Source organism: Pelodiscus sinensis, chromosome 12, assembly GCF_052426305.1.
Source record: "Pelodiscus sinensis isolate ZL-2025 chromosome 12, ASM5242630v1, whole genome shotgun sequence".
NCBI lineage: Eukaryota > Metazoa > Chordata > Testudines > Trionychidae > Pelodiscus > Pelodiscus sinensis.
Genome location: NC_143063.1, coordinates 52007729 through 52024134, shown reverse-complemented (window position 1 = coordinate 52024134; position 16406 = coordinate 52007729). Strand labels below are relative to the sequence as shown.

The window sequence follows — 16406 nt, the reverse complement described above, 5'->3', positions numbered from 1 at the left end:
GGCCCCAGGCAGGTCCACCCCCCGCCAGTGCTGAGTGGCCAGATGACGCTGGGCAGGGTCACTGAGGCACGGTGGGCACAGGGGCTTTGGGGCTCACTGCGGGGGCTGCGGCAGGGCACCGCCCTCTGGGCGGGTGGGGGTCCAAACGCAAGGGGGCGGTGCTGTTCACAGGGAGGAGCAGGCATGACACCAGCCAGAAGGGGGCGCTCCAGCACTGATTCCCTGCGTGAACAGCAGGCGTTGGGACCGCCCAGCGTCCTGTCGGCCCACAGCGGCCAAGAGGGGTGAACAGAGCAGGGAACCATCCAGTGATCATCTCCCGTCGCCCATCCCCAGCCCTGACAAACACCATCCTGCCCATCCTGCCCAGCGGCCATTGATGGACCCAACCTCCATGAATTTATCTAACACTGTTAAAGTCCTGGCCTTCTTATGATCCTCTGGCAAGGAGTTCCACAGGTTGACTGTGCCTGCTCCCTATTAATTTCATGTGGTGACCCCTAGTTCTTATATTGCCGTAACAAGTAAATAACTTTTCCTTATTCCCTTTTCCCACACCTCTCATGATTTTATAGCCCTCTATCATATCCCCCCTCAGTCTCCTCTTTTCTGAGCTGAAAAGTCCCCGTCCTTTTAATCTCTCTTCACATGGGACCTGTTCCAAACCCCTTGTCCTTTTTGTTGCCCTTTCTGCACCTTTTCCAATGCCCGTATTTGTTTTTTGCGATGAGGTGACCACATCTGCAGGCAGGGTTCCAGCTGTGGGCATCCCATGGTTTCCATAGAGGCAGTAGGCTAGTCTCTGCCCCTTTGCTAATGGTTCCTAGCAGTCTCGCTGCGGCGCGCGCGTGCCTGTCTCCACAGCGCCCCTGACACTCGAGGGGCTGGAGCTCTGCGTGCCTGGCTGGTTCCCAGTGGGCGCTGCTCAGCGCGTCACCCGCACCGGGTCGTGTTCGGTACCTTTCTCCCATCCGCCTGGTCTCTCCTCCAGGCCCACACGGCAGCCAGTCCGTGCAGCAGCAGCAGGCTGGCCAGCAGGGCCACCCCCACGGGGTTGCTGGCCACCTTGCGGAGCAGCCTGCCCGTGTCCTGCACCCTCACGGTCCTGGGCACCACGAAGAAGGAGCTGCCAAAGGCGCTGAGGTGGCTGCACAGACACTGGGTGCTGCTGACGGTGCTCCGAGGCCCCACCTGCAGAACAGGCCCCTTGACTCCTGGCCCTGCCCTGGCTGAGCCGGAGCCCCAAGCCACTGGGGCTCAGCAGGCGCGGCTGCCGTCTGGCCATGGCTCCGCACTGGACAGCCTGGAAGGGCTTTGGCTGCTCCACCCTGGGGCTGTGCCAGCTCCTCTCCCAACGCCTGCGGCTCCAGCGCCCTGCCTGCAGCCCTCGGCTGCCAGGACCCTCCACCAGGGCCAGGGAGGCAGGTCCCGGCGGCTCCCTTCCCTCCGGCAGCGCCAGGCGGGGCCACTGGGTCTCCTGCTGTCCCGCACAAGCCCCAGTGCTCAGAGCTCGCACGCCCGGCTCCGCTCCTGGGGGCAGAGCTGCTGGGACGCCTGCCCACACAGCGGCAATTCCCAGACTGCCCCCTTCCCTGCCCTGCTCCCACTCCCAGCCCTGGCCCCGCTCCTGGCCCCCTCCCAGCCCCATCCCCACCCCCACCCCGCTCCCAGCCCCGCGCCCTGGCCCCACTCCCCAGCCCTGGTGTCGGAGTGGGCTTTTATATTTCTATTTCAGGTTTAGTATGTAGTAATGTCTGACTTCATTTCATCCTGCCGGACCGGTGTCAAGGCAGGGACAGGCCCGCTAGGTAAATGCACACGTCCGTGTTTTAAGGGTTAGTAAGTAGAAGGCAGGCCCTTGTACTGTGTCTCTGTTACTAAGATTAGAGGAATGTTGAAGGCCTGAGCCACATGTGAACTGTTCTGGTGACAAGAGTCAGTAAGGTTCAATTTCCAATGCTTTTTGCTTTTCCCCAATATAAAACACTGCTGGCTGCATACCTTAGAGGGGCTCTGTGAAAGGCTGTTTGTGTGCATGAGAGCTGTATGCATCAGGAAGAGCGAGGGCGAGAAGGCTGTCATTAAAGCCAGATGGTCAAGAGAGAAGCGGGAGAACACGGGGTGAAGACAGACTCATCAGCGTCAGAAAATCATCAGTGCGCATCAAGGAAGGGGGCAGATTGACGGCTCTGAAGGTGAAGGCTGGCACCCCCAAAGACAACTGATTAACAGGCCAGGACAGGCCGACCTCTCGGGGGTGTTTTGGAATGTTAATTTCAAAAGCTAACACCGATTAAGGAGCAAGCGGTCACAGACTGACAGCAGAACCCACAGCCTTCAACAGGGAAAGGGGACTATAAAAGCAGGCTGCTTTGCCATGGAACTTTGGGTTCGTCTTGCCACAACTCCAGGAGCATCAGCTCGCGACCGCCAGAGCCCGGCTCCCCTCTGCGATCAATGTGGCCACTGGATTGGTCCAGACTTGGACTGGTAACTATGGCGGCGACTGGCGGGACGGTGTGCACGGGGCGTGAGTGACTGACTGACCCGCAGATGCTACTGTTGGATTCTCAGGAAATGCGGCCTGCTGCCTTCCCCCCTTGAAAAGATCTCGTGTGCTTTGAATGGCCGTAGCACCAGCCCCACGCCCAGCCCTGGCTCCGCTCTCTGGCCCCAGGCTGCCCACTCCTCACCTGGCAGCCGTCCTGCCTCCAGGCCTGCTGGCGGGGGTCCCAGAAGTGGCACTGTGTGGCCAGCGTGGTGATGGTGTAGGTCACGGGGCCTGGCAGCTCTTGCGCTGGGCTCTGCTGTACCACGGCCCGGATGTGGTAGGGCCCTGGGCCACCCTGCAGCCTTGCGGGAGGCACTACCCACGTGTAGTTGTCACCTGCGGGCAAAGCACCAATCGCCCGGCTGGGTGGGGAAGCATCAGGGCTGGGGTGAAAGAGGGAGAGTGGGGGGGTAGGAGAGGGGGAGTGGCGGGGGGCCCAGGATGGGGCGGGAGGAGGGGAGAGTGGGGGGGCAGGAGAGGGTGATTGGTGGGGGCCCAGGATGGGGCGGGAGGAGGGGAGAGTGGGGGGGCAGGAGAGGGTGATTGGTGGGGGCCCAGGATGGGGCGGGAGGAGGGGAGAGTGGGGGGGCAGGAGAGGGTGATTGGTGGGGGCCCAGGATGGGGCGGGAGGAGGGGAGAGTGGGGGGGCAGGAGAGGGGGAGTGGCGGGGGGGCCCAGGCTGGGGCGGGAGGGGAGCAGCGGGGGGCCCAGCCTGGGCAGGAGGGGAGAGCGGGGAGGCAGGCTGGGGCGGGAGGGGAGTGGTGGGGGGGGACCAGGCTGGGGCGGGAGGGGAAAGCGGGGGGGGCCCAGCCTGGGGTGGGAGGGGAGCAGTGGGGGGGCCCAGCCTGGGCAGGAGGAGAGAGCGGGGGGGCAGGCCGGGGCGGGAGGGAAGCGGCGGGGGGACCAGGCTGGGGCGGGAGGGGAGCGGCGGGGGGACCAGGCTGGGGCGGGAGGGGGGAGCAGCAGGGGGGCCCAGCCTGGGAAGAAGGGGAGACCGGGGGGGGGCAGGCTGGGCAGGAGGGGAGAGCGGGGGGGCAGGCTGGGGCGGGAGGGGAGCGGCGGGGGACCAGGCTGGGGCGGGAGGGGGGAGCAGCAGGGGGGGCCCAGGCTGGGGCAGGAGGGGAAAGCGGGGGGGGGACCAGGCTGGGGCGGGAGAGGAGCAGTGGGGGGCCCAGCCTGGGCAGGAGGAGAGAGCGGGGGGCAGGCGGGGGGGACCAGGCTGGGGCGGGAGCGAAGCAGCGGGGGGGACCAGGCTGGGGCGGGAGGGGAGAGCGGGGGGGGGCAGGCTGGGCAGGAGGGGAGAGCGGGGGGGGCAGGAGGGGAGAGCGGGGGGGGACCAGGCTGGGGCGGGAGAGGAGCAGTGGGGGGCCCAGCCTGGGCAGGAGGAGAGAGCGGGGGGCAGGCGGGGGGGACCAGGCTGGGGCGGGAGGGGAGCAGCGGGGGGGGCAGGCTGGGCAGGAGGGGAGAGCGGGGGGTGCAGGCTGGGGCGGGAGGGGAGCAGCGGGGGGCAGGCTGGGGCAGGAGGGGAGAGCGGGGGGGCGCAGGCTGGGGCGGGAGGGGAGAGCGGGGGGGCCCAGCCTGGGGTGGGAGGGGAGCAGTGGGCGGGCCCAGCCTGGGCAGGAGGGGAGAGCGGGGGGGACCAGGCTGGGGCGGGAGGGGAGAGCAGGGGGGGGCAGGCTGGGCAGGAGGGGAGCGGCGGGGGGGCAGGCTGGGGTGGGAGGGGAGCAGCGGGGGGGCCCAGTCTGGGCAGGAGGGGAGAGCAGGGGGGGGCAGGCTGGGCAGGAGGGGAGCGGCGGGGGGGCAGGGGGAGGGGAGCGGGGGGGCCCAGTCTGGGCAGGAGGGGAGAGCGGGGGGGCAGGCTGGGGCGGGAGGGGAGCAGCGGGGGGGCCCAGCCTGGGCAGGAGGGGAGAGCGGGGGGGCCCAGCCTGGGGTGGGAGGGGAGCAGTGGGCGGGCCCAGCCTGGGCAGGAGGGGAGAGCGGGGGGGCAGGCTGGGGCGGGAGGGGAGTGGCGGGGGGGGCCAGGCTGGGCAGCGAGGGGAGAGCGGGGGGGGGGCGGGCAGGCCGGGGGGGGAGGGAAGCAGGCGGGGGGGGGCAGGCCGGGGCGGGAGGGAAGCGGCGGGGGGGCAGGCCGGGGCGGGAGGGAAGCGGCGGGGGGGCAGGCTGGGGCGGGAGGGGAGCGGGGGATGCTCCCGGGGGTTGGCTGCTGGGCCTTACCCGGGTGCTGCCCGTGGGCCGTAGGCAGGGTGGTGCTGAGGAGGGTGCCGGTGCCGTTGGGCGGGTGCAGGAGGCCCAGGTGCAGCCGGAGGAGCAGGGGGGCGTCGGGCAGCACTCGGACGACCAGGGCTGCCTCGGGGGATGTGACGTTCACCTGGATCACAAACTCCCCGGTGCCGGTGCTGAGGCCGGTGGAGCTCGTCTCGGGGGGCTCCTCTCGCCACAGCCCGATCTGCCAGGGCACAGGGCCTCAGGTGCTTGCCCCACGGCACCGGCCTGGGCTCCCAGGCGCCAGGGGGTGCTGGGCCTGGCGCCGGTGCCCGGAGACTGGCCGGGGCGGGGCAGGGCGCTGGAGATGGGAGGCCCAGGCTCACATGGCCCCGTCCATTCGGCGACGAGGCAGAGCTGGGTCGGCACCGTCCCTCTCTACTTCCCACCACTGCCCAAGGCCCAGTCGCCTGGCGAGACCCCTGATCTGACACCCAACATCCAGCGGGACCCTCCTAGGGGCGCCAGGTGTCCGGTTCTCTACCGCACAGGCCGGTACTTGCGCCCTCTGGCCGGTGGAAACAGTCAGAAAATACGGGACACGTGCAATGCGCAAAGTCGGTATTTTCTGAATTCCCGGCTGGGCACCGGAGGGAAGCCTAGCGGGGGCGGGGCCGCGATTGGTGCTAGGAGCCTGTGGTCGTGTGCAAAAGGGGGGGGGGGTCCGGGACTCCCAGCCACTCCCCCCACCCGGCTTTTGCACGCGACCAGAGGCTCCCAGCGCCAATCGCGGCCCCGCCTCCCAGCTGGGAGCCTCTGGTTGGTGCAGAAGCCGGGCGGGGGGAGTGGCTCCCAGACCCGCCCCCACCCGTCCAGCTTCTACTAGCAACTCGAGGGAGTGCCTGCCGGGGGCGCGGCCCCTTGGAGTCCAGCTGCGGCCAGTGGCTGCACCCCCCCCGCCAGCTCCGCTTCCCGCCCCCCTTCCTCCGCCCCCCCTCCTGTCCAGCCCCACGGCCCCCAACCCACCCCAGTTCTGCTTCCCGTCCTCCCTTCCTCCGCCCCCCCCTCCTGTCCAGCCCCACGGCCCCCAACCCACCCCAGTTCTGCTTCCCGTCCTCCCTTCCTCCGCCCCCCCCTCCTGTCCAGCCCCCCGCCCCCGATCAAGTGTGTCCAGTATTTTGGGGGGAGGGTCTACCCGGTAACCCTACATGGGTCTGTCTACACTAGGCCCCTAGTTCGAACTAGGGAGGCTAATGGAGGCATTCGAACTTGCAAATGAAGCCCGGGATTTAAATATTCCGTGCTTGATTTGCATCTTCCCGGCCGGTCGCCATTTTAGAAATGTACAAGTCCGGACTGCGAGCCCGCGGCTACACGCGGCAGGGACCCGGAACTGCCAATTACAGCCCTAAGTCGAAATACTGTTCACCCCATTCCGGGAGAGATAACAGGGAGTGCGAACTGGGGGCTAGTGTAGACGTGCCCCACGCCTGGCCTGTGCTCAGCAACGGGACTGCTGGAAGACCTGCCACCCGGAAGCACTTCCCAGGTGGCCCCACACTCTAGCCCGGCTCCGCGTGCCCCACTCCCGGCCCCACTCCCGGCTCCCCGTGCCCCACTCCCGGCCCTGCGTGCCCCACTCCCGGCTCTGCGTGCCCCACTCCCGGCTCCCCGTGCCCCACTCCCGGCCCCACTCCCGGCTCCCCGTGCCCCAGTCCCGGCCCCACTCCCGGCCCCACTCCCAGCTCCGCGTGCCCCACTCCCGACCCCACTTCCGGCTCCCCGTGCCCCACTCCCGGCCCCACTCCCGGCCCCACTCCCGGCTCCGCGTGCCCCACTCCCGGCTCCCCGTGCCCCACTCCCGGCCCCACTCCCGGCCCCACTCCCGGCTCTGCGTGCCCCACTCCCGGCCCCACTCCCGGCTCCCCGTGCCCCACTCCCGGCCCCACTCCCGGCTCCGCGTGCCCCACTCCCGGCTCCCCGTGCCCCACTCCCGGCCCCACTCCCGGCTCCCCGTGCCCCACTCCCGGCTCCCCGTGCCCCACTCCCGGCCCCACTCCCGGCCCCACTCCCAGCTCCGCGTGCCCCACTCCCGACCCCACTTCCGGCTCCCCGTGCCCCACTCCCGGCCCCACTCCCGGCCCCACTCCCGGCTCCGCGTGCCCCACTCCCGGCCCCACTCCCGGCTCTGCGTGCCCCACTCCCGACCCCACTTCCGGCTCCCGGTGCCCCACTCCCGGCCCCACTCCCGGCTCCGCGTGCCCCACTCCCGGCTCCGCGTGCCCCACTCCCGGCCCCACTCCCGGCTCTGCGTGCCCCACTCCCGGCCCCACTCCCGGCTCCCCGTGCCCCACTCCCAGCCCCACTCCTGGCTCCCCAGGCCCCACTCCCGGCTCCCCGTGCCCCACTCCCGGCTCCCCGTGCCCCACTCCCGGCCCCACTCCCGGCTCCCCGTGCCCCACTCCCCATGCCCCACTCCCGACCCCACTTCTGGCTCCCCGTGCCCCACTTCCGGATCCCCATGCCCCACTCCCGGCCCCACTCCCAGCTCCGCGTGCCACACTCCCGACCCCAGTCCCGGCTCCCCGTGCCCCAGTCCCAGCCCCACTCCCGGCCCCAGTCCTGGCTCCCTGTGCCCCACTCCTGGTTCCCCGTGCCCCAGTCCCAGCTCCCCGGGCCCCACTCCCGGCTCCCCGTGCCCCACTCCCAGCCCCACTCCTGGCTCCCCGGGCCCCACTCCCGGCTCCCCGTGCCCCACTCCCGGCCCCACTCCTGGCTCCCCGTGCCCCATTCCCGGCCCCACTCCTGGCTCCCCGTGCCCCACTCCCGGCCCCACTCCTGGCTCCCCGTGCCCCACTCCCGGCCCCACTCCTGGCTCCCCGTGCCCCATTCCCGGCCCCACTCCTGGCTCCCCGTGCCCCATTCCCGGCCCCACTCCTGGCTCCCCGTGCCCCACTCCCGGCCCCACTCCTGGCTCCCCGTGCCCCACTCCCGGCCCCACTCCTGGCTCCCCAGGCCCCACTCCCGGCCCCACTCCTGGCTCCCCAGGCCCCACTCCCGGCCCCACTCCTGGCTCCCCGTGCCCCACTCCCGGCCCCACTCCTGGCTCCCCATGCCCCACTCCCGGCCCCACTCCTGGCTCCCCAGGCCCCACTCCCGGCCCCACTCCCGGCTCCCCGGGCCCCACTCCCGGCCCCACTCCCGGCTCCCTGTGCCCCAGCTCCCAGCCCTGCAGAGGTGCCTGGCTGCCCAGCGGACGCACCTCTATGTGCTCAGCCAAGCCCTGCACCCTGATGGGCTCCGCGCCGGCCGTGAGGACGACGTCCCCGACGCTCCCGACCTGCGTCCTGTCCAGGTGCTTGAAGGGGTTGACGGCCAGGACTGTCACCTAGAGCAGCGAGAGCCTGAGCTGCAGGTCGGCCGAGCGCTGCCTCTGAAGTGCCCTCCCCTGGGCTAGGCGCAATGGGCCCCAGCGGGACTCGGCGGGTCAGCAGGCGGGGCCCTGCCGGGGGGTGTCCCTGGCACTGGCCACTGTCCGGAGGCAGGACGCCCGCAGAGGCCTTGGGCCCAGCGCTTGGGAGATGGGCTGTGACACGGGCAGGCCAGGGGCCAGCTCTCGCCACGGTCCCGGGCCGGGTGGAATCCTGGCGGGTCCTGAGCGGGGCAGCCTGGCCCCCAGGGCCGTGTAGGGACCGGACGGATCAGCGCTTCGGCCTCACCAGTGCGCCTGAGCGGCCCTGCCCTGGGCTCCCCTGTCCCCCCGCGCCGACCGGCCAGCTCCCCCCCGAGGGGCACGGCCGCCGCGCCAGGACCCCTGCCCTGCCCCCCCCTGCGCCGACCGGCCAGCTCCCCCCGAGGGGCACGGCCACTGTGCCAGGACCCCCTGCACCCTCCTGCGCCGACCGGCCAGCTCCCCCCTGAGGGGCACGGCCCCTGTGCCAGGACCCCCTGCACCCTCCTGCGCCGACCGGCCAGCTCCCCCCCGAGGGGCACGGCCACCGCGCCAGGACCCCTGCCCTGCCCCCCCCTACGCCGACCGGCCAGCTCCCCCCCGAGGGGCACGGCCACTGTGCCAGGACCCCCTGCACCCTCCTGCGCCGACCGGCCAGCTCCCCCCTGAGGGGCACGGCCCCTGTGCCAGGACCCCCTGCACCCTCCTGCGCCGACCGGCCAGCTCCCCCCCGAGGGGCACGGCCACTGTGCCAGGACCCCCTGCACCCTCCTGCGCCGACCGGCCAGCTCCCCCCCGAGGGGCACGGCCACTGTGCCAGGACCCCTGCCCTGCCCCCCCCCGCGCCGACCGGCCAGCTCCCCCCCCCCCACTGCCAGGGGCACGGCCACCCCCCCAGGGGACCCCCTGCCCTGCCCCCTGCCCTGCCCCCCCCTGCGCCGACCGGCCAACTCCCCCCTGAGGGGCACGGCCACCGCGCCAGGACCCCTGCCCTGCCCCCCCCTGCGCCGACCGGCCAGCTCCCCCCCGAGGGGCACGGCCGCCGCGCCAGGACCCCCTGCACCCTCCTGCGCCCCCCTGCGCCAGGCTCCCCTGCCCCTGCCTGTGTCAACTGCCCCCCACCCTTGGCCAGGAGAAATGCATCCCGGCCCCTGACCTCCGGCCCTTCGTGGCCTCGTGTCCTGGCTCGCGGGTGGGAGGGGAGAGCAGCGTTTCCCGCTGGTGCGCGGGGGCTGCGCTATCGCCCCTTCCAGCTGCGCTGCCTCGTGGCTGGGCGCCCCGCCCTGCCTGCAGAGCCGCCACCCGCAGCAGCACAGAGGAGCGGAGGGGCTGCGCCCTCCACTTGCCGGACCCTGCGGTTCCAGCTGGCGCTAGCTGAGGCCGGGAAGTGCCCAGCGGAGGAGGCCTGGGCCGGCCCTGGGGGCGTAATGCCCGGGGGGCTGACTCCCCTGCACCCCACCCAGCGCGGCGCCGGAGAGAGGGGCCTGAGGCCTGGGACCGTCAGCAAGAGGGTGTCCTGCCAGCGGGGCGGGGCAGCCAAAGCCTGTGGCCCCGGAGCGAGGGCTGAGCAGCGAGCGGTTCCCAGGCCCGGGCTGGCTGAGCCCTGCGGACGCGCGGGCCCGTCTCGGCCGACGCCAGGCCTGGCCGCAGGCGCCGAGGTGCAGACCCTGCAGCCTAGCGCTGGCAGGGCCCTCGGGCGTCACGGAGGCCAGGCCAGTCCCCCGGCCGCACGGCAGAGCTCGGCACCTGGCGGGCGGCTGCCCGGCCTGCTCTTCAGTGTCGCCAGCCCCCGGCAATGTGCGTGACGGCCCCCGGGGCCCGGCCACAGGCTGCGCATCGCCCGGCGCAGCCCACGAAGGCGAGCCGGAGCGGAGGCCGGGGACGGCGGGGCTGAGTCCCGCGATGGAGGGTGACGTAGTGGGGGGCTGTTTACGCTAGTGGCCCTGGGCCCACGCTGGGGGCACCCCTGGGCGCTGTGTGGGCTGTGGGCGACCCCTACTGGCCTGCGTCTGTAGCACTGCCCAGACGGCTCTCGCCCAGCCAGGGCAGGGTCTGAACACAGGGAGGGGGTGGCTTGGAAAACATGCAAAGAAGGTACCAAGCAGAGTCCTGGGGGAGCCGGTGGACCCCCCCTACCCCAAGGGGGCTGAGGCTGCCTGGTCTGACTCCTGTAACCTCATCCCGGCTGTGCTGGGCTGCGTCCCAGAGAAGCAATAACCCCCCCCCCCCCCGGCCTGGCGCCAGAGCTGGGAGGGTGCTGATGCAGAGGCGCCCGTCCCCAGCCCGCACTGGAGCCGGCTGTTTGCAGGAGGCTTGCAGCGCTTGGGAGGCGTTTTGCAGGTGGGCGGCTTTCGGCTCCCGGGCTGAGCGCGGCAGGTCCTGGGCTCCCTCTCCCGCTGGCGGACTGGCGCCCCGGGCAGAGACGGCCGCTTTGCCAGTGCACGCGGCGGGGGTGGCTGGCCCGCGATGGCAGACCCGCAGTGGAGGACGCGCCCCTGTTGCGCTGGCTGAGGCGTCGCTAGTGTAGATGTGTGGGCAGGCCGGGGTCCCGGGGGAGTGTGTCTGAGCCGTGGCGCGGGGCTGCTAGGGGCTGTCTGTCCAGGCCTGGGGGGCTCGTTTTGCAGCCCAGGCTGGCTGGAGGGGCTGAGCTGGGGGGTAGGCGTAACCAGCGGGGTGAAATCCGAGGGCAGAGCTGGCCGGTGCCCTGCGGTTGCCCACGCCCTGTGGCACGGCTGCACCGTGCAGTGAAGCGCCAGGCGCTCAGCCCCGGGCAGGGGAGGGCACCACGGCACCTCTCCGGAGCTGCCCCAGGCAGGTGGCGTTGCTGGGGCTGTGAGGCCGGGAGGGGCTTTGTGCACCAAGCTGCCTGCCCTGAGCCCAGCAGGCGGGGCCCGAGGAGCCCACGGGACGGCAGCCGGCAGCGCTGTGGGCCCACTTACCCGGACCTGCAGGCGGGAGCGGTTGGCGAGCAGGGCGCCCCAGGCGGCGGTGGCTGGGAAGGCCAGCGTCAGAGGCACCGGCTGGGCCAGGCGGTAGGAGCTCTGGGGCAGGGCGGAGGCGTTGAGGCTGGGACAGGGAGGGGCAGAGTTAACAGGCTGCAGCTCCCTCACCCCAGCCAGACCCCCGGCCCCTCACCTGCTCAGCATGGTGCTGGCCACGGGAGAGGCCACGGCCACGGACCCCTCTGCTGCGCCGCTGTCCTCCCAGAGCACCGTCTGTATGGCCGGGAGCGAGGCCAGCGTGTCCTCCAGCGCCTCCGCCAGCTGCAGCAAACAGCCCACGTCACCAGGGCCCCGGACAAGGGGCAAAGGCGAGCAGCCCAGGGAGGGGCAGGAGGTGGGGGGGAGAGGCAGGAGGCGGGGGGGGAGCGGCAGGAGGCGAGCGGGCCCTGGGAGGGGCAGGAGGCAGGGGGGGGAAGCAGGAGGAGAGCGGGCCCAGGGAGGGACAGGAGGCGGGGGGGAGGCAGGGGGGGGAAGAGGAGGCGAGCGGGCCCAGGGAGGGGCAGGAGGCGGGGGGCGGGGGGAGGCGGGGGAGGCGGAGGCGGGGGCCCAGGGAGGGGCAGGAGTCGGGGGGGGAGGCAGGAGGCGAGCGGGCCCAGGGAGGGGCAGAAGGCAGGGGGGGGAAGCAGGAGGCGAGCGGGCCCAGGGAGGGGCAGGAGGCGGGGGGGGGAGGCAGGAGGCGAGCGGGCCCAGGGAGGGGCAGGAGTCGGGGGGGGGAAGCAGGAGGCGAGTGGGCCCAGGGAGGAGCAGGAGTCGGGGGGGGGGGAGGCAGGAGGCGAGCGGGCCCAGGGAGGGGCAGGAGTCGGGGGGGGAGGCAGGAGGCGAGCGGGCCCAGGGAGGGGCAGGAGTCGGGGGGGGAAGCAGGAGGCGAGTGGGCCCAGGGAGGAGCAGGAGTCGGGGGGGGGGAGGCAGGAGGCGAGCGGGCCCAGGGAGGGGCAGGAGTCGGGGGGGGAGGCAGGAGGCGAGCGGGCCCAGGGAGGGGCAGAAGGCGGAGGGGGGAGAGGCAGGAGGCGAGCGGGCCCAGGGAGGGGCAGAAGGCGGAGGGGGGAGAGGCAGGAGGCGAGCGGGCCCAGGCGGGGCAGAAGGCGGAGGGGGGAGAGGCAGGAGGCGAGCGGGCCCAGGGAGGGGCAGGAGGCGGAGGGGGGAGAGGCAGGAGGCGAGCGGGCCCAGGGAGGGGCAGAAGGCGGAGGGGGGAGAGGCAGGAGGCGAGCGGGCCCAGGGAGGGGCAGAAGGCGGAGGGGGGAGAGGCAGGAGGCGAGCGGGCCCAGGGAGGGGCAGAAGGCGGAGGGGGGAGAGGCAGGAGGCGAGCGGGCCCAGGGAGGGGCAGAAGGCGGAGGGGGGAGAGGCAGGAGGCGAGCGGGCCCAGGGAGGGGCAGGAGGCGGAGGGGGGAGAGGCAGGAGGCGAGCGGGCCCAGGCGGGGCAGAAGGTCGCTGGGCGGGGGAGGCAGGCGGCGAGCGGGCCCAGGCGGGGCAGCAGGTGCTGGCTGGCGCCGTGGGGTGCGGACTGCCCCCCATGCGGGGTGGGGAGCCAGGGCGCCGGGCCGGATCCGCAGGCAGCCGTGTGGCTGGGCTCAGCCCCGCCCCGTGCTGGGCCCACCTGGCGCCGGGCTGTGGGCGAGGCGGGCGAGCTGCTGGCCGCGGCTCTCAGCAGGTGGCCGAAGGCCTGGAAGAGCGAGCGGGCGGCGGAGCCCCTGGCGCCGAGGAGCGGTGCCCGCAGGAGCTGGGTGCTCAGGAACAGCAGCGCCTGGCTGGCGTCTCTCTGCGGACAGAGCGGGGCTCAGAGCCGTGCAGCCCGCGGTGTCGCCGGGCCTGGCCCGGGCAGCAGGGAGAGGGGCCAGTGACACCGCGGCGCTAGAGCCCTTCCGGCGCTCAGCCGCCCCCGCTCCCGCCTGCCCCGCGGCTACCTGGGCTGGCTCGGAGAGCAGGTGGGTGGGCTCCGTGAGGCGCTGGAGGGTGGGGCAGGCTCCCGGCAGCGCGGCCGGGTGGGGCAGGCTGCGGATGGCCTGGTTGAATCGTCTCATGACGTCCTCCGTGGCCTGCGAGGAAGTGAGCGTGATGACAGCGGGCCCGGCTCTGCCCCCGGGGACACGCAGGCCGGGGGTGGGAATTTCCCACGGGGCCAGGGGGTGCAAACAGGGATCAAATGGCCCGGGGGGGCCCTGGGCTGGGAGGGGGGCAGGGCAGAGGGGCTGGGGGGGGGGCTGTGGGCTGGGAGGGGGGCAGGGCAGAGGGGCCAAGGGGGCTCTGGGCCGGGAGGGGGGCAGGGCAGGGGGGCTGTGGGCCGGGAGGGGGGCAGGGCAGAGGAGCCAGGGGGGCTCTGGGCCGGGAGGGGGGCAGGGCAGAGGGGCAGGGGGGCTCTGGGCCGGGAGAGGGGCGGGGCAGAGGGGCCGGGGCAGGTTCCTGGCCAAGGCACCACAGCTGCCCCTTCAGTGCCAGCATCCCCCACACCTCAGGCCATGTCTCCCTTCCAGAGCCCCGTGCAGCTGAGGCCTGGTCGCTGGGGGCCCCCCCTTCCCAGTGCCCGATAGCGACAGGCAGCCTGCCAGGGCCCCCGCCAGGAGAGGCATAAACCCACCCCCCTGGGGCCACAGGAGCAGAGCATGCACCTCCGGAGCCCTGCTTGGCCTCTGACCTGTATGGCCCCCTCTGAGGAGGCTTCCTGGAGCAGAGGCCAAGGGGTCGCAGTAAATGAGTCCAGGCTAGGCTCCTGCAGGGCGGTGGCTGTCCCGGGGGAGAGTGGCTGCAGAGGGGACCCCAGCATAGCTTGCTGCGTGGCTTGCTGGGCGGCTGGGTCCCGTGTGGCAGGCTGGGCGGCTGGGCCCCGCGTGGCTGGCTGGGCGGCTGGGCCCCGCGTGGCAGGCTGGGCGGCTGGGCCCCGCGTGGCTGACTGGGCGGCTGGGCCCCGCGTGGCTGGCTGGGCGGCTGGGCCCCGTGTGGCTGGCTGGGCGGCTGGGCCCCGCGTGGCTGGCTGGGCGGCTGGGCCCCGCGTGGCTGGCTGGGCGGCAGGGTCCCGCGTGGCAGGCTGGGCGGCAGGGTCCCGCGTGGCTGGCTGGGCGGCAGGGTCCCGTGTGGCTGGCTGGGCGGCAGGGTCCCGCGTGGCTGGCTGGGCGGCAGGGTCCCGTGTGGCAGGCTGGGCGGCAGGGTCCCGTGTGGCTGGCTGGGCGGCAGGGTCCCGCGTGGCTGGCTGGGCGGCAGGGTCCCGTGTGGCTGGCTGGGCGGCAGGGTCCCGCGTGGCAGGCTGGGCGGCAGGGTCCCGCGTGGCTGGCTGGGCGGCAGGGTCCCGTGTGGCTGGCTGGGCGGCTGGGCCCCGCGTGGCTGGCTGGGCGGCAGGGTCCCGTGTGGCTGGCTGGGCGGCTGGGCCCCGCGTGGCTGGCTGGGCGGCTGGGTCCCGCGTGGCTGGCTGGGCGGCTGGGCCCCGCGTGGCAGGCTGGGCGGCTGGGCCCCGCGTGGCAGGCTGGGCGGCTGGGCCCCGCGTGGCTGGCTGGGCGGCTGGGCCCCGCGTGGCAGGCTGGGCGGCTGGGCCCCGCGTGGCAGGCTGGGCGGCTGGGCCCCGCGTGGCAGGCTGGGCGGCAGGGGCTGCTGTAACAGCTGTAGTCGGGGTTCTGTGGCACATCTGTTTCCTGCAGGAATGCGCCTGCGCGAAGGCAGAGAAGAGGTTAATGGTGACCAGCAGCGTTGTCACGGCCGCCCCACGCGTAGGGAAACCGGCTCGGGCGCGTGCCCAGCTCCCAGCCCTGGCGGGCCGCACAGAGGCCAAGGCGAGTGTCTCCCTGGGCCGGGCGGGTCCGTGCGACCTGGCTGGGCAATCAGAGATCCGAGCGCTAACGAGGCCCCCCCAATTCCTGGAACATGGATCCCGTCGCCGCCCCGAGAACAGGCTAGTTTGTCCTGCCAGCCCGGCTGTGGGTGGCCTCCCGACGCTCGTTAGCACCCTCGCCGTGGCCTCCGTGCGGCTCTGGCGCGCCAGGGCGTGAGCCGGCCACACCCCTGGGCCAGCTGCCCTAAAGCTGGGGGGCGTAACAACCGGGTCTCCTCTTGCAAAGCCAATGCTGCCTCCTTCGGCCGCCATCGGCAAAGCCACCATCCCCGGCCCGCAGCAGCCCAGGGGAGCCACGCACGAGCGTGAACCCTGCGCACACCAGCCCCTCCACGGACTCCACTGCCACTCACCGGCCAGGCCACGGCGGCAGCCCTGCGCCGCACCAGCAGCCCTGCTGAGGAAAGGAGACAGGATCAGGCCAGGTTCCTCCAGCGAGCCCCCCGGCCCCACCTGAAAGCAGGCGGAGGGGCCTCATGTCCCAGGCCACGCTGTGGGGCGGGAGCACAGGCCGGGGGCTCAGCTGGGGCAGCCCAGGACTGTGTAGGGCAGAGGGAGAGGCCTGCCTAGCCCCGCTGGCTTTCAGCCCCTCTCCGCGAGCTGGGCCTGGCTGCGAGCCGGGAGGACGCTGTGACGTAGTGGGGGTACTTGCTGGGCTGTGGTGACCCCTGCTGTCTGGAGCAAGACCCAGCAGGGAAAACCTCGCTAGGCAGAGGTAAGGCCAAACTTGTTGAGCCAGTGGCCAGACACCCCCCATGGAGAGGAACAAAGGGAGGTGGATGCGGCCCTGACTGGGGGGCAGGGCTAGAAGGGAATTTAGTTAGTTACTGTGGGAGAGCATGGAGGAGAGCCTAGGAGAAGGGGCTGGAGTTTAGGGGCCCAGTCTCCCCCATCTCAAGGGGGCCTGAGGCATCCTAGCCCAGCTCTGTGGCCAGACTACATCTGTGCTGGGCTGTATCCTGGAGAGGCAATAAACTTCCTCTATTCCACCGGCTGGTGCAGTCTGTTTGTGCCATTTCGGGGTGCAGGAGACGGGGAACCCCCAACGCGCCGTCACACTGGTGTCAGAAGTGGGATGCACGGCACCCCGTGGATGAAGCTTCCAGCGGCGAGCGACAAGGCGCAGTAGAAGCAAGAGCCCTGGAGCCAGGCGTGCTGGAGACAGAGCGAAGCGGTTCCTGGGAATCGTGGGGCGCTGCAGCACTAGACTGGTGAGTCTGCACCGAGGGGCCCAGCGGGCAGATGGCCTACGCCCGACTCTTGAAGGCAGAGCTGGTGGGGCTGTGCAGAGAGAGGGGCTTGCCTGTGCGGAAAGCAACCAAGGCCCAGCTGATTGCCCAGCTAGAAGAGAATGACCAGCCACAGGGCCAGGATCTTGTCCCCAGG

The 16406-nt window shown here is 72.4% G+C and overlaps 1 protein-coding gene across 11 annotated transcripts in view; it reads right to left on the bottom strand.

Annotated features, from left to right (window-relative positions):
- The window catches only part of PKD1L3 (polycystin 1 like 3, transient receptor potential channel interacting), a 39387-nt gene extending 23878 nt beyond the window's left edge, over positions 1-15509 (bottom strand). For 2 of the 11 annotated variants that reach the window (XR_016350528.1, XR_016350527.1), the window contains exons 1-8: positions 13836-15232; positions 13108-13239; positions 11340-11467; positions 11144-11270; positions 8016-8141; positions 4766-4997; positions 2694-2887; positions 961-1191 (exon numbers count right to left, since the gene is read on the bottom strand). Coding sequence is in view for 7 of the 11 variants with exons in the window: in XM_089781590.1 (XP_089637716.1) it covers positions 961-1191; positions 2694-2887; positions 4766-4997; positions 8016-8141; positions 11144-11270; positions 11340-11467; positions 13108-13239; positions 13836-14816 (2151 nt within the window). In the remaining 4 variants the exon portion in view is untranslated. Of the gene's footprint in view, positions 1-960; positions 1192-2693; positions 2888-4765; positions 4998-8015; positions 8142-11143; positions 11271-11339; positions 11468-13107; positions 13240-13835; positions 15240-15373 lie in introns of those variants that run through there. The other 9 variants (XM_089781590.1, XR_016350530.1, XR_016350529.1 and 6 more) reach the window with 9 other exon arrangements.
- Between the last annotated feature and the right edge of the window lie 897 nt (positions 15510-16406).